At 48.1% G+C, this 15,709-nt stretch overlaps 1 protein-coding gene across 10 annotated transcripts in view; it reads left to right on the top strand.

Moving 5' to 3' along the window:
* The window catches only part of Cacna1e (calcium voltage-gated channel subunit alpha1 E), a 455,810-nt gene that overhangs the window by 147,293 nt on the left and 292,808 nt on the right, over window positions 1–15,709 (top strand). For 9 of the 10 annotated variants that reach the window (XM_051147601.1, XM_051147606.1, XM_051147600.1 and 6 more), the window contains one exon: window positions 8,874–9,143. In XM_051147601.1, the coding sequence (XP_051003558.1) occupies window positions 8,874–9,143 (270 nt within the window). Of the gene's footprint in view, window positions 1–7,748; window positions 7,883–8,873; window positions 9,144–15,709 lie in introns of those variants that run through there. The other variant, XM_051147604.1, reaches the window with a different exon arrangement.

Genomic DNA, 15,709 nt, shown 5'->3' with positions numbered 1-15,709 from the left:
CTTTCAACAGCATAAAAGAATCACTTGCATGTCTGTACACCTGAGTGGCAGATCAAATCTGAGCTGAATCCAGGGTAACGTGTGTATGTGTGTGTGTGTGTGTGTGTGTGTGTGTGTGTGTTTGGGGTAGGATTTTTTTGTTTGTTTGATTTTTGTATCCAGGGGCAGGGATGTCTTTTTCTCATGTAATTCTTTACTCAGGAAAGAGACATGATGACATTTGCCTTTTTTTTTTTTTAAGGCTAACTTTTATTCTGTGTTTCATTTCCTGAAAATATTCTTTATGTGGGGAGTCCACCATCTTCCTTTAACAGCCCATTCTGCAAATATTATTCAGCCCTGCTTTTGAAGGTAGGAGGCAGTCTTTGGAACGTAAATTCTCTTCCTTAGTGATAGATTTTTGAAAAATGACGATGCTAACATGGTGCTGGGATTCTGTGAGTCAGAATCCCTTGACCTCCTTCAGGAGAGGTAAGCACCCATTCTTAATACAAAGGAGGAGGTTGTCTTACACTAGGAGAAGTAACTGGAGACATTTGGCCATAGAGCAGAGACCCAAAGCCAGACCCTGAATCTGTAAGAAGGGCAGCTCTTCAGACAGAGACCTAATTGCAAAAAATAAAACAAAGCAAAACAACCAAACCAAAACAAAACAAAAACAAAAAACAGGCATCCATCTTTTTTTCTTTTAAATCAAAAACAGTTGCAAAAAAGTCCATTCATTCGTTTGGCTAGGTACTTTGTAAAGGCTTGCAATGAAGATGATAAGATGCAGGTACCCTAAGTAATAAGATGAAGGAGAAGACAGCATTCTGTGAATGTGCAGGAGAGATGGACACGGAGTCGGAGGGGCTGTGAAAGACATATGGAGGTGACGACACTGACTGATGGCTGGAGCTGGAGAAATAGAGAAGAGGAAGGGCGTTCTAGAACAGTCTCAAGCAAGTGCCAAATGACCTCAGGCAATACTGGCCACAATGTTTGTCATAACTATCATTTCAGTGGCCCACAGTGCACTTGGGATTTGTGTGGGAAAGATCTGGAAGAGCTGACTTGTCCAGATTTTCTTGAATTGGTAGGCTAGGGAGTTTGGCCATTTTGTAGGCAACAGGGAGTCACAAAAGTTAAATGACCAACAGGGACAATGACATCGCAGAGGTAAAAGTTGTAATTTTAGGAAGGAGACCCTGGCTTGAAATTCACACTGGGTTTGGGGTGATTAGAAGATGTGCCTTAGTTCACTGGGTGTGAGATGAAAGATGAGAGCTTGCGTGTAAATATGAGAGTACGAGACCAAGGATAGGCTCTCCAAGGAATGCCACCATTGGGGAAAGAGGAAGAGGCTGAAGACTCACGGAGTGGTCTGTACAGTAAGGTGAAAGCAAGAAAAGGAGCCAGAGATGGGAAGTGTGAGAAGCTGGGAGATTTGTAACTGGGATGTAAAGACGAGGGCTGGTTCTCAGGGAATAAAAGGAAGCCGGCTGTATCAAATAATACAAATTGGTGAGGGAGAAGAAAGCTTAAACATCAGCCATCCTAGGTCACCAGAGAACCATAGTGCAGTATCTGGTGAGTGGAAGAGGCAGAGCCAGCAAATGTCCTTCCCAGGTGTATATTGCCAAACTGGCCTTGCATCCATATCATATGGGGATGCCTTATTCACTCTGATTATTTTATACCAAGTGGGTGCAACCAGCTGCTCAGTGTAGGGGAGAGTGGGAGAGAGAAGGCGTGGTGATGGACAGGTGGTGGCTTAATCTGCTGTCGATTCCCACCCAGAGGGCTCCGAGAGAGGCACGACTGGTGAGTAGCAGGAACCAGTTCTTTTCTCTTGGCCTCAGGGTTCTCACAAAGCTCTGCTTCAGCTGTGAGCTGCTTTCTCTGCATTGGGAGCAAAATCTTCCAAAGAATCCTCCAGGGAGGGAGGCTGGACAAGAGTGTCAGGCACAGCGTCCACTCTGAACCCTTTCCTTCCTAGGCACTCCTTACTTGTTCAAGCACCAAAGCCGAGGCCTGACACACAGACAGCACTTGTTGCATATTTGCTGAATGGACAGATCAATCTAAGCCCAAGTGGCCTGAGAGAGCTTTGCAGAATGTATGCTCCATTGTTGAGTTTCTCGAGTCGAGAGGCCATGGGGGTGGGTGGCTGGGCTACTTCCATTAGTGGTTCCTATTCTCTGATCTCCCTCCATAGTAGGGGCGGGAGCTCTGCTGAGTCTCCTGTTTAACTTGACCTTGGCAGAACAGCTCAGGTGGACCCCTAGGAAGGGAGGTGAGGTGGGCAGTGAAGGTGGTGAGACCCAGTCTTTCCCAAGGCTCTAAACCTCCCCAATGGACTTTCTTTCCCAATGGTTGTTAATGGTCTAGTAGGTTCAATGTATTTATTTTTTGTTTGTTCAGGCTGAAAAGTGATCTCATTTGACAGCAAAGAATGGATTGAAGAGGTGAGGCTTACACTGCTGTGATTCCAGATGTGGGGCATGCACTATAGAAATGCAGGTATCTTGTATGTGTCCTCCAGCCCAGCATTCATGCTACAGGCTGCCCGTCCTGGCCAACGATGCTGGGGTCTCATGGGCGCTTTCTCTTTCTGGTTGCCTCCAGTCTCTTTCTGCACATTCCACGTTCTTTTTCTAGGAGCGAGCCTTTCGGGAACTGGTCCCCCATATTTCTCCTTTAAACTCTATGTTCTTAGAGGTTCTGACTACATCTAATTTATCTTTGCGCCCCAGAAGTCCAGGAAAAATGCCTGACACATAAAAAGCGCTTCATGAATATGTGTCAAGTGGGTTTATAAATTCACGAATTACTAAACAAAACACTTAGATCTCTCAAGTGCCGTTGGCCTTTGGATTCCTGGTACTAGCCTCTAATTTGTCCTTTGTTTATCTTTTCTCCTCCTGCTGGGTATCGAATGAAGGGCCGTGTACATGCTAGGCAAACATGCTACCACTGACCTGTATTCTCAGCCTTGGGTTTCTGAGATAAATCTCACTATGTATCCCAGGCTGGCCTCAGAGTGGAACTTTGACCAACTCAGCTTTTCTGAGTGCTGGAAGCACAGGCCTATACCACCACACTTAGCTTCATTCCTTTTTTTTTTTTTTTTTGACTATGTCTTAGGCACTTACATGTCTCTGCTCCTCCATCTACCCCCAACTCCCAAACCAAAGCCATCCAATGACTGTATTTTGTCCTTTCTGAAACAGGAAGCTATCAGATAGTCACAAGGTGCTTGCTGTGTGTTACTCCGGCCACAGTGCCATAGATAAGATGTGGGAAAAGTACTTACACAGCACTTATTGTGTGATAGGTGGTGTTCCAAGAGCTGCATACATACCAACCAACAATCTTTCATAATGCTCCAGTGGTGTAGTGGTGCATGTCTTCTTATTTAATCTTCTGGGAGACTCTCAAACTTAAGGTCATGCCTTACTTCTGCAAGACTAAGATCATGTCTATGACTTAACTCTTAAGCAAGGAAGACATTGTGTGACATACATTAATAGTGGCCGCTGCCATAAGGAATCTGAGGCTTATTATTAGGAGACCTGCCTGCTCTTTCCTAGCTCTGTGCAATTGGAAAAGTTCCTTATCTGAGCTTCAGATAACAAATAGAATATGTCTCACGGCCCCTGCAGCAAAGAAGCAAAAAGATGCCCTTACACTGTTGTTACAGAAGTGATGTTGAGTTGTCATCAAAGGATGGGTTCAAAAATCCCTTTGGGCACATTTTCAGCTGTTTGATTGATTGATAGGTATCTGTGTTCTAGGGGTTCTCAAGCCTAGGTTTGCGAGGTGCTCATTCCAGGCCTGGACATTATTATGTAAGGATGTGAAGTTACGTTTTTCACCCGAGTCAAGGCTGTGTGGTTCTGTGAATGCCAGCAGCCTCCTGTGATGTCTGCATTGCCGTCCTGCTCTTCGGCTCGGCTATGCATTTGCACATGGTCTCCTGCCAACTTTCTCTTAGGAACCCACTCCCAAATCCTCTCTGCATTATGTTCCTTAGAGCACTGTTTTGCATAAGAGTCTATTTCTTGGAAAAGCTCAATCAGAGAAAAATAGAACAAAGGGGCCTCTGATAGTTTAAGCATAAGCTATCTGAGTGTAATTGGCAAGGTGAGGCAGAGTAAAGATCAGGGCTGGTGTGAGGGGTGCATGCCTCTAACCAAGGCCCAGATTTTCAGATTCCTCAGTGGTGGGATAAAATCTTATGTGAAGATGGCCCAAAGCCTATGATGTCTGGAAAAATCTTTATGAATGAGTAGGGTAGATTTTCGACTCTTACCACACACATATGCCTTAGCACATGCTCCCATGGCCTGCCTGGCCTGGGGACACTGTGGTGGCACTGCTTCCTTCCTTTTATACAGGAGGCTGAACATACTCCCTGTTAGTCTTTTTCAATCTTTTCTGACCGTTGAATTATCCATCAGGGCTTGGATATTGAATAAATTGCATGTGATCAATAATATTGGGGGAAGTTCCTTGCTTGCTTCCTCTGCTCCCGTTGAATTCTGAGTCTATAGATCGCAGTTTGAAGGCAAACATGCAGAACAGTTGACTGCTACATCCAAACCATCCCTGAACCCTGTGTGTGTGGGAGCGTGTATACACGTGTATGTTGGTAACCTTGTGCTCGATGTGTGGGTCTGAACTTCTTGGGAACTGTAATATAAACTGCTTGCACTGCAAAATCGAGGGCTTGGATCTTAGCGAAGGCCCACAGGGGAGTGGCATAGGGCTGGTGACTATAGGTCAATTGTTAAGGATGTCTGGGCTCTCCAGCGCAGTGCCTAGTGCCGGGGTGGGGGACCACTGGCTAAGTAATTATGCTCAGAGTGAAATCTCACATGTGACCAGTAGATGGTGCTCTGACAACAGGGAAGTAAGGCTTCTGGCTCTCTGAGGCTGAGAAAGGGGTTTCCAGGGTTCTGATCAGTTGCTGATTTCCCACACTTCCGTTTGTGGCTCTTGAAGGTGCCACACTTACCAGATTCCCTTACAAGGATCATGATGGCAATGAACAGGTCACTCTTGATAGTTCCCTTTAGTGTGGTGCCCAGAATATTTAGACATGCGTGGGCCAGATTCATCTTGAGGACAAGGGGCAGAGATTTCCATAGGCTTTGCATCACTGTTTCCTCTCTTGATGATGTACAGTTTGCAATTATGCAGCATGGTTATCAGAAACTGACAGTCAGATCCATTAGACGTTACACTCTGCCTCTTAATCCGATCTGACCCATCATCACCTTCATGTTTCGGAAGCCCTGTTGTTTTGTGGGCTACATCAGCGCCTCAATTCCAGTTCTTCTAGGCAGACTGGAGAGGCCTGCAATGATGGCCAGCTGTAGGGATAATGTAAATTGTAACCACATCAATCACTTCTGTGATTTAATCTCTAAAACTGTATCCACCTGGCAGTTTGCAAAGTGGAGGAGTAGAGTGTATAGAAGCCCGTAGAGAAACCCGTCGGCCTTAAAGCATCAAAAGCTGTGGTGTCCAGGGTGGGGATGAAGAGAGAGGAGTGTGCCATGTGCCTTCCTCCAGCGTTGCTGCCCTTCAGCCAAGCCCTTTTTCCAAAGAATTGATGCCATAGTATTTTCCTTGGTTCTCTTTGGGCTGCTTCTCCAAGAATCCTCATTGACTCCCCGACAGAGCCATTGCTGCAAATGGGCTCTGCCTAGCTGTTTGTGAAGCCTGCTCTTTGGGAAAGCAGAAAGGCTGGGTTCGGCCCTACCAGGTCCCAGCATTAGCATGCGTATTGACTTGCCTATTCCAGGCCTCTAAAGAATTGCAGCAGTCCCATGAAACTCAGGATATGGTAGAAAGAGGAAAACAGAATCGGTACTAGATCTCTGCTTGGTGGCCAAAGAGACAAGTGCGGGGCCCTTAAATCTTTCTCAGAGATACTCCTGGAAGGTAAAAGGCCAGTGTGACCTGTTTAACAGATAGCCACGAAGGAGGCATGACCAGGAAGGAGGGAAGGTGTGATGTCTCAGCATGAATGTGAGATTTAGAGCAGAGCCAGCGAAGCACCACAATCTCACTTAGGTTATGAAAGATAATATCATTTATGCTATCACCCATATGGTTCATTATCAAACCCTCAATGTCTAAGATAGGGTCTGTTGTGGGAAATGTATGTGCAAATATTTGTTAAATGAATGACTTGTATGGCATCTGTGGCATGGATGATGCATCTTCTGGAAATCAGATGACTTAGAGATTGAGAGAGTTCTGAGACAGCCACTTGGTCTAGGTGACTCTCTAGTGGGACTTCATGGCCAGCCCCCTTCACTTCTGTTTCCTGTTACACTCGCTTATCAGCGAAATGAGATCATAATAACAGGTAGAGCTGACACACCTCCAACAGTAATTTGGTTTGCAGTGGGCTCCGCTGATTCCCAAGGTCAACATGCTGTTCCGAAGGGTAGCGGCACCTGCGAGGAGCACCTGGGTTGAGACCCTTTCTTTGGATTTCTTGTACACAGAGCCCTTTCCATCACAAGCACGGACACACTTGACATTCTCACATGATAGCCAAGTGTTGGTGCTCGCATGGCCCCGCCCACGCAGACACACACAAGCGGGGGTACACGTAGCTCACACCCAGGCTTCACGTCACCTCTCATCCCTTCATTTCACACGGAGACATTGCCTTTCATGCCCCACGACACCACGCTCACCCGTGACTTCCGCTCAGCCTTTTTGCTTATGTCGTCAGCCACTCCTTGCCCTCACCCCTTTCCTTACCCACTTAGGGAGGATGTGCTACCGCTATGTGTTGAAGCCAAAGGCAAGGAGAAACTGAGGAAAGTATGCTCCAGCTAGTGGAGATGGTGGGAGGGGACGGGGTGAGCTGTCTAAGGAGTTTTCTGAAGGCAAGGACTCAGTTGCTAAACACAGAGTTTCTTTCCCTGGGATTTGAAGCCTGCCTTTCCTACCTCTTCAGCTCACTCAGTCTTTATCTATTTATCTATCTATTTATTTATTTATTCTGGAGGGAGTAGGTTTGAGAGAGTCAATGGTTTTTATTTGAAAGTAAAAGGCAGTGGTGGGTGGGAGAACCCCTTTATTTTGAGGGCAGTTTGCTCAGGCTCACCAGTTAGGGATTGGAATATCTGGACCATCTGCCAGGAGGTAAGGCATAGAGGACTGCTGGAGTCCAAACTAGAAGGCAGCCTTGTAAGGCCTCTTAGGATAGACAGGGTGAGAGGGTTGGGGGTGGGGCGGCGGGGACTGGTGGAGGAGGTGGCGAGGGGGGGGGGCTGTCCCAGAGAAGCAGAAGACACTCTTCTGGATGAGGCCTACAGGGTGTTAAGTGTAGGTTTAGGAAGAGGGTGCTATCTTCGCCCTGGGGATCCTGGCGGCTGGTGGTGGTGAAGCCTAGGAGATGCAAAGCAGAGGCTACACGGTCCCAGGGAGGGGGTGTAAAAGGTCCCTACCCTCCACTAGAGCGCAGCGAGCAGGACACTATGCAGGGCATTGAAGAAGGCTCAGCTTTGGCTACTCTTCTGTGCTAGGACAAGGAGAGCGTTTCTGGACAGGTCCTTGATCTGTTGCAGTTTCTCCAAGCGCTGCCAGCTGCAGCCCGCCTATCTTTTGCATCACTTGAGGAGGGCCGGGAGGGGGGCCGGGGGGGCGGCGACTCTTCCTTCCTTGGATACTTGCCTAGGTAACCTTTAGACAAATGACTAGTAAGCCAAACCAGCCACACCACGCTGGACTCTCAGAGCCCCGCCCCCGCGTTCCTCTGGATCATTGGCCACCTTGCTGCGCTGCTGCTGCGCTGTGCTCCTCACCCAGCCTTTAAGCATCAGTTCTGCTCCCTGTAACCAGGCTGGACGGGAGGAAGAAGAGCTGGTCTTTGGTGAGGAAGTTCGATTCATGGATAAATTCTATTCCCTGGCAGCGCTAGCTAGGCTGACTGCAACCTGTTCCTCGCTGCGAGTGCTCGACCGCCCGCCCGCTTGCTCGCTCGCTCTCCCACCCTCTCCCCGGCGCAGCCGCGGATCGCTGTTGCATGCTGATCCTGGGAGGCGGCGGCGGTGGCGGTGAGCGCTCTGGGCGGATGCTGACACTTGGGCTTCGCTGCTTTCTGGTTGCTGCTCAACTTCTACCCGAAACGCAGAAGATGTGAAGTCATTTGCCCCTCTCCGGCTGGATCGACTTCTTATCTTCATTTTTCGGGCATTGCGGTTTACGCAGGAACCTTTGTACCGCTCTCCCCTCTCCATCCCCCTCTCTCCAACCTTTGGATGCGTCTCTGCTGGCAGATTTAAAGAGCCAAGTCTTGGCTGTGGAATTTCTTAGATGGACTCGCAGGGGCTGGCGTTCTAAAGCATGTCACCGTAGCTGGCCCTCGTCTTTTTTTCCCACCCTTTTCATTTTTCTTTCAAAGTTCTTTTGTTTTCATTTCCTTCTTCCTCGCTACCCCTCACCCCAGCCAATAAATCAACAAACTGTTACCTAGCGGGCTGCTGCCTGCCTTTTTCTGAACCAGGTGGTGCGTGTGCCAGAAGAGGAGCTGTTTGGCTTGTGGAGCAGCCTACACCACCCCTCTCCAGTCCCTGAACACCACCCCACGCTGGCATTTTGGGGGAAAATATTGCCTCTAGAAGCTGAGCACCCCCAAGCCCCACCCCCCCTTCTTCTTTTTCTTGAGGAATGGAGCTTCGCAGAGGTTGCCTTTAGATTCAACAGTTCAGAGCAGGGCTGAAGAGCCCGCAGGGGTCCCCAGAGGCGGAGGTCCCTGCGCCTGTGTGTGGATAAAGCTCTGAGTCTGGCTGTGTCTTTTCTGCCTCTTGTGTGCGGGTGTTCGGCGATCACCTTTGTGTGTCTTCTGTCTGTTTAAACTTCAGGATGGCTCGCTTCGGGGAGGCAGTGGTCGTTGGCAGGCCGGGCTCAGGCGATGGAGACTCGGACCAGAGCAGGAACCGGCAAGGAACCCCCGTACCGGCCTCGGGGCCGGCAGCCGCCTACAAGCAGTCGAAAGCGCAGAGGGCGCGGACTATGGCTTTGTACAATCCCATTCCTGTCCGGCAGAACTGTTTCACCGTCAACAGATCCCTGTTCATCTTCGGAGAAGATAACATTGTCAGGAAATACGCCAAGAAGCTCATCGATTGGCCATATCCTTTCTTGCCCACCATGGCTTCCCTCTCCCCCTTGGCATTCCATCGGGTGAGGGGGGAACACCTAGCATGGAATTTATTCCCCATCCCTTCCTGGTGCTAAAATTTGCCCCTTTGCTGAAGTGCACCCTACCTCGTTGTATCGAAGGGGCAAGCCTGGTGCCCTGGAGACCTGTTTGGGCACTAGTGGTTTTCAAGGTAAGACTTTTGGTTTGGGATTTGTTTTCCCTGTGGAAATCTCTACTGTACCTAGGTGCCAGGTGTGGAGATATATCTGCCTCATTCTAGGTTGGGCTTTGTCTGTTTCTCGGCCACCCCTAAACTCTAACCCTTTCAGAAACTGCATTCCATGTGGACTGGTTTATCTCAGGGCTTTCTTTCGTAATCAATCCCCTCTTTACCTCCACTTAAGCCAGTCCCTCTGCCCCCATTCCTACCAGCTGGGAAGACACTTGCAGTGTCTGCCAGCAGAGAAGTTGAGGCTTTGCGAGGGGAATATATCAGCCCAGAAGCTCCAAAGAGCATGAGCCAAACCCATGCATACAAGTAGACAAACGAATGCTTATAAAACAGGCTTTCGGCCAGGGACTCAGCTAACTCTAGAGGCCAAGTTTAAGTGCCACAGCAAGTGAGTGGCTGTCAGGGAAGGTGATCAGGCCACCCCCCAGCCCAAGTAGCTCAAAGTTGGAGTTCTCTTTTCAGGCTAGGAGGTGTGTTTCCCCTCCCCTTGGCCCTGGGTGGCTACTCTTGCTTCTGAATTTTTGGCACACCTGGCTGTTCTCCCAGTATCCTGAAGGCAATAGAGCTACTGGGCCTGAATTCATCAGCGATGTGCAAACAATCTATCTTTAAAGCCAAGGGTATTGCTGTTCACAAAGAGTGCACAGGTCGTCTCTGGAGGTGGTGGATTCAGGGTGAGAGGCCACAGAAGGAGCTTCTGTGCGGGGTCGGGGAGCGGTTTACCAAGTACACCAAATGCAGGCTGCTGATTAGGCATCTTACTGCCTGCTTTGCACTAAGAATTTGCATCCCTGACAGGGCCATTGGAGTTGAGGGTGGTAGGGTGTTTTGAGGGGGGGGAGGATTACCGAAGGCAAGCCGATGATTTGGGGTGGGATGTGGGGGTTGCCTTGGAGACAGGGGCTTTGGTGCTTGTGGAGGTACAACTCTTGGGAAGACTACACCTGCAAAGGAAGCTCCTCCTTCCCCCCACCCCCCATCGCTCCCTCTTCCCTAACCCTCCTTTCAGGTGTGCAGCCGGGAGACAGTTGAGGCTGTGTGTGTGGTGGGGGTGGGGTGGGGGTTGGCGGGGGTCTCCAGTAGTAATCTGTAAGGCAGCTTGTTTCTCCCCAGGGCCTGGGCCTCTCCCTGCAAACCACCCCTCCACCCCCAACCACCCATCTAGTTTTTGGCCTTCCTTTTTTTTTTCTCTCTCCCTCTTCCCCAGTTCCCTGTTTCAGCTGCTTCTGGATTGGCTGGCTCATGGTGCTTCTAGGCAGCACCTCATTAGAAATGAAGGAGCATCTCTCAGAGTGATGCTTCCTGCTGCTGTTCACATCCTCCCACAGCCACCCCCCACTCCCACCCCCGGCTGGGTTTTAGTTCTCCAGTTCTCACCTCCCCCTCCCACCCCCACAGAATGATCCGGGCCATAGAGTGCTTGGGTTGAACTATGTAGATGGGGGCTTTGGGTGGGGGGAAGGGGGGAGGTCTGGTCCTTGCAGTCATGCCTGTCAGTGAGCTGCACAAAGCAGACAGATTGCATTGTGTTGCATGCTGCTGCAGCTGCAAATAACTCCTCAGAGCAGTGCTCTACTGATCTCTCAGTAAAGGTCCTCTCCTTCGCCTGCCTCCTACAGTTCTTTTAGATTTCCCACCCGCCAGGTGCCACTTTGCTGTGACCCTCTTAGGACATTTCCTCCCCCCCCCCCCCGACAGTCCCCTCCCCATTTGCCTGCAGTAGACAAAGCAGCCTTTCTGTCCTGTGGATAGCGAAGTGTGGCAGCAGCCATCCTTGGCACCTAGGACAGCGCCGCCAGAACTCCCTCGCTCGCCCAGGGCTTCCTAGTCACCTGGTGCGGCACATCGTGTACTTCCGGCTGGGCTGGGACGTGGTGCACGTTGCCTACACCAAAGCCTTTTTGCCTCTTCTCCCGGTTTCCACCAGGCATTGTGAGAGGAAGGTGCTGTTGGGCTTTATGCCTCCCCTCTCCCCGCATTGGCCAAAATGGACTAAGGAGAGAGTTAGGAGGGAACGGATTCCACTGTCATGCTCAGTGCCTTGGCCACAACTCCGGCCCCAGTCATCTTTGCTCTCTTCATACTTAGACAGTTTACAGTAGCTCTACAGCCTGTAGGCTATTGTAACCTGTTCGGAGAACATCTGCTAAGATGTTGAGGGGAATGTGGTTGGACCTTTCCCCCCTTCTGGCTGTACAGTGTAACTGACTAATGTATTCCCTCTGGTGATGACCATGTGGAAGCACTGCACCTCTGTGGGCTCTGCACCTTCTCCCAAGCTTCATCTAACCCAGTCTCACCTTTCCTTCCGCTCTCAACATCCACTACTCCAAATATCTACTTTGTCTTATTGAGAATCAGTGTGAACAGCAGTTAGCGTTAAAGCTCTCTAATTAGGCTGCCTGAGTTCAAATCCCAGCTCCTCCAGAAGCCTCACGACCTTGAAGTGTTATTTTGTTAACTCTGTGACTCAGTTTTCTTACCTGTAAAATCAGGGTGTTAAGAGTTACTGGGAGGATGGAATGAGTTAATGTGTCAGGTGCCTAGAGCAGTACCTAATTACCCAATAAGCATCCATTATTATTAGTGGAATCCTTTGGGGATTTCTGCACACCTGCAGGGTGGGACTCTTAGTTCAAGGTGAAGTCATTTAGAGTCTTGCATCTCACTGAGATCGAGGAGACTACTTTGTATCGCTTGAGAGCTCCTTCACCATCCAGACTCGGGGTCCCACATCACAGGTGAGGAATCAGATTCCCCAGGGGATTAGCAATAATCGCCTGCATGCCTGGTGGTGGAATATAGTGACCAGCTTAAGAACTGCTTTGTTCTTTGTAGGGTCCAGATTTTCACGACAGGAAAATTGTTAGGAACTGTTGTTAAGACCTGCTTTGGTACTGACCTATAGTCACACACATGCAGATTTTGGTGGCCATGCACTACACTTTGTGAACTTCATACTTTCTTTTTCCCCTTTTTGGTGACAGAAGGTCACTGAGGAACTAGGATGATGAGGTGCTTTTCTTACACACCAGGTACTTTAATTTTATTGATCTAAAATGATGAGCTGAGTAAAAGGTGTGATTTGATTTGTACTTATAGGGCCCGCTGCCTCACGAGAGTCTTAATAGGAGGTTGGCTAGTTCTAATTTGAAGGACGATGTCCACAATAACCCAGATTTGGTATGAAAGATGGTGGAAAGGCAACAGCCCACTCTGAATGTATTTCCTTTTTCTTAGAAGCTACATCTGCATAGGGAGATAATTTTATTTTCTCATGGCACTCTCTTCTGCAGATGATACCATAGCCTTTTTGAAAATGCTAATCTGATTTAAAATGTGACATCACATTTTTATGGCATTCCTTTCTTTCTTGCTTGCTCATCTAATACAAGAGTGTTCTTTTCCACCCCCCAGGCATTGGATATTCGGAAAGCTATTCACTGGCCTCTGTGCTACACACTACCATTCTGACTGTTCTTTGCTCAGGGACAGTTCTGAGGTAGGCACTTGAGCTATCTCACAAACTATGTGAGATAGTTTGCACTTTTGCAGATCAGAGGTGACAGAAAGAAATGGTGTGTCTGCCTTTCTGACTTGGAGATGCTACCTGATAGCCGGGCAGTAGGAGATTTGTTTCCTTCGCCTATTCGGTCATCTCAGCAGGGAAGCGTATGTTTTATGTGGAAATGAACAGTTCAGAGCAGGAAGATCAAATATGTTTGCCGCCTTTGAGCTGGTAAAGCTCATTATAGTGAACCCGTGGTTGTGCATGCGTGGTGTCTTGTGGACAATTTCAGTGTCTCCTCAGAGCACTCTGGCTATGGGTCTGAGGCTACGTGTGTGTAACACAGATTTCCCCTAGTAAATTGTAAGTTTATCTGGAGGATTTTGCTGAGGATTAGGGAAAGTGTTAGTTCTCAAATCTCCCATTTTGGCACATACTCTTCTTCCCTGGTTGCCTCTAAATATGCATGCCTTGCGAGATGGTAAAGCGCAGGCCTGAGAAGTCATTCAAGTTTGATGTAACTCCAGCGGGTCATGAGTCTTGACTGGGGAGAGACTGGGCATGAACAAGGATGAGGCCTTTAATAGTATCCTGGAGTCAGAAGATGCAGGGCCCTCATATTTTCCATTGGCCATTCATGTCATGGCTGCAGTCGGCACAAGAGATGCAGGATACAGACCTTTGTTTTCTGGGGTTCCTTGTTCTGTTCCTTGTATGAGGTGGGGGGTTATGTGTCTTCTGGAAGCCTGGCCATGATAGTAAGGACCATCTGTAAGTGGGACACAGCCTTGAACGTGTGTTGGAATTAAAGAATTTGACAGGAATGAAATGACTTCAGGATGAAGACAAAAACATCTTGGGTGGGATAGTTTGGTCTATTGGTTTACATGCTATTATTCCCCCACCTACTTCCCGGCACTTGCCTTCCTCTCAATAGGTGTAGCACACAGTGTGAATTAAAGGAGGAAGAGGAGGAACATAAAGAGCACAGGCCCTTCTTCCTCCCAAAACATCCAGACTGGAATTGGTGGCTTCATCTAATACTGCTTATATCTTTATAGCCATTACTGTACAAGACGCAGGTGCTTCTTACTGGCTTCTTTCTTTATTCTTTATAGGGACATCTTTATTTTTTTCCTTCAGACTTTGTACTCTTAAAACAAAAATGAGCTAGGCATGTGGTGTGTGCCTTTAATCTCAGAACTGGCCAGGCAGAGGCAGGGGAATCTTTGTGTGTTCGAGGCCAGCCTGGTCTTCAAAGCAAGTCCAGGACAGCCAAGGCTACACAAAGAAGCCCTGTCTCCAACAACAACAACAACAACAACAACAACAACAACAAAAAGAATCAATATTTGCTAAGGTATAAGAACTTTTGCTCTTGAGAGACTTTGGCTCTACCTGTCGAATGGTCAGCTTGTTAAACTTTATAGTCCCCTGCTCAGGGCACCCATAGGACACCACCACCCACCATGCAGTCCAGCCCTGTAGAGGACATGTTGATGATCTGTTTAGCACTGACCACAAAGACATGAAAGAGCACACCTAAATGCAATATAATTACTACTCTTCTGCAAGGAGCCAGAGGTCTTCACTTTCTCTTTTAGCCCAGCCTTCTACCCATCATTTCATCTTTCTAAATTTCTCCCTCTCTCATTTTTAGGTTCAGCCTTAGTGAATAATTCATTGTATGTGTGGGTTTTTCCTAGAATCTTCAGAAAAGGGAGGTTATTTGCCTCTGCTTAGATATGACAATGGTTTTTTTGTAAAGGGACAGTATCAAAAATCGGCTTTTTCCCTAAGTCCTCTGTTTTCTATAGTGAGGCTGTGATACAGGCAAAAACAGCTGGGAGGAAAATCTTTCAGCTTTTGCCATTTCTTTCCATTTTAATAATGAACAGCTCCTATTCAGCCCTGCTGCATTTGGGTATTTGAAAAATAGGTAGGCTTTGATTTAGACACCATGGTGAAGAAGAAGAAGAAGAAGAAGAAGAAGAAGAAGAAGAAGAAGAAGAAGAAGAAGAAGAAGAAGAAGAAGAAGAAGAAGAAGAAGAAGAAGAGGAGGAGGAGGAGGAGGAGGAGGAGGAGGAGGAGGAGGAGGAGGAAGAGGAGGAAGAGGAGGAGGAAGAAGGGGAAGGGGAAGGGGGAGTTATTTACATCCCTAAGTATTTGGCATTTTCATACAGATAAATGTAAAGCCCCTGATCTGAGAATTGGGCTTCTATAAATACTTTAATTTCCAATGAGAGTTCAGATAGCAATTGGGGTGGAGTGTTGTAGAGGGTCCCACTACCACTGCCTCTACTACTGTCACTGTCAAGTCACATGGCTTTTAAAGCAGTCCCTTTAACAAAAGACCCAGTGATATGAGAGCTATACATCACTTCCCTTAGCATATTCTAAGCCTGCACAGAGAGGACTCATGTGGCCTTTCCAGTGATGTCTCTAGCATCTGTCTTCATTAAGGACAGACATCATAGCACAAAGTTGGAGGCTCCCCTGATCTAGTGTTCTTTTGTACGTGCAGCTCCTTTCAAGGAAATGGCTGAGAAGTAGCTTTACTCGAGGAGTATTCTAAATATGTTTCTTCAATTTGCCGTCTCTGGTCATTTTTTTGGGGGGGGACATAAACTCAAAAGAATCTCCTATCCCTATCCCTGGAAAGCAAAGAATAGCTAGAATATATGTCCTTAAGGAAGACAAGCCACATCACAGAAAACAGCAACACATGACTTAAAAGTCTCCCTAAAAGAACAGTGTCTGTTTCTTGGGAGTCATCCTTCCCCTAACCTCCCTCCCACGGGGTCAGAGATTGAAC

This window comes from Acomys russatus, chromosome 6, assembly GCF_903995435.1.
Source record: "Acomys russatus chromosome 6, mAcoRus1.1, whole genome shotgun sequence".
Taxonomy (NCBI): domain Eukaryota; kingdom Metazoa; phylum Chordata; class Mammalia; order Rodentia; family Muridae; genus Acomys; species Acomys russatus.
Note: the sequence above shows the minus strand (reverse complement) of the source record. Positions and strands in the feature narration are given on the sequence as shown.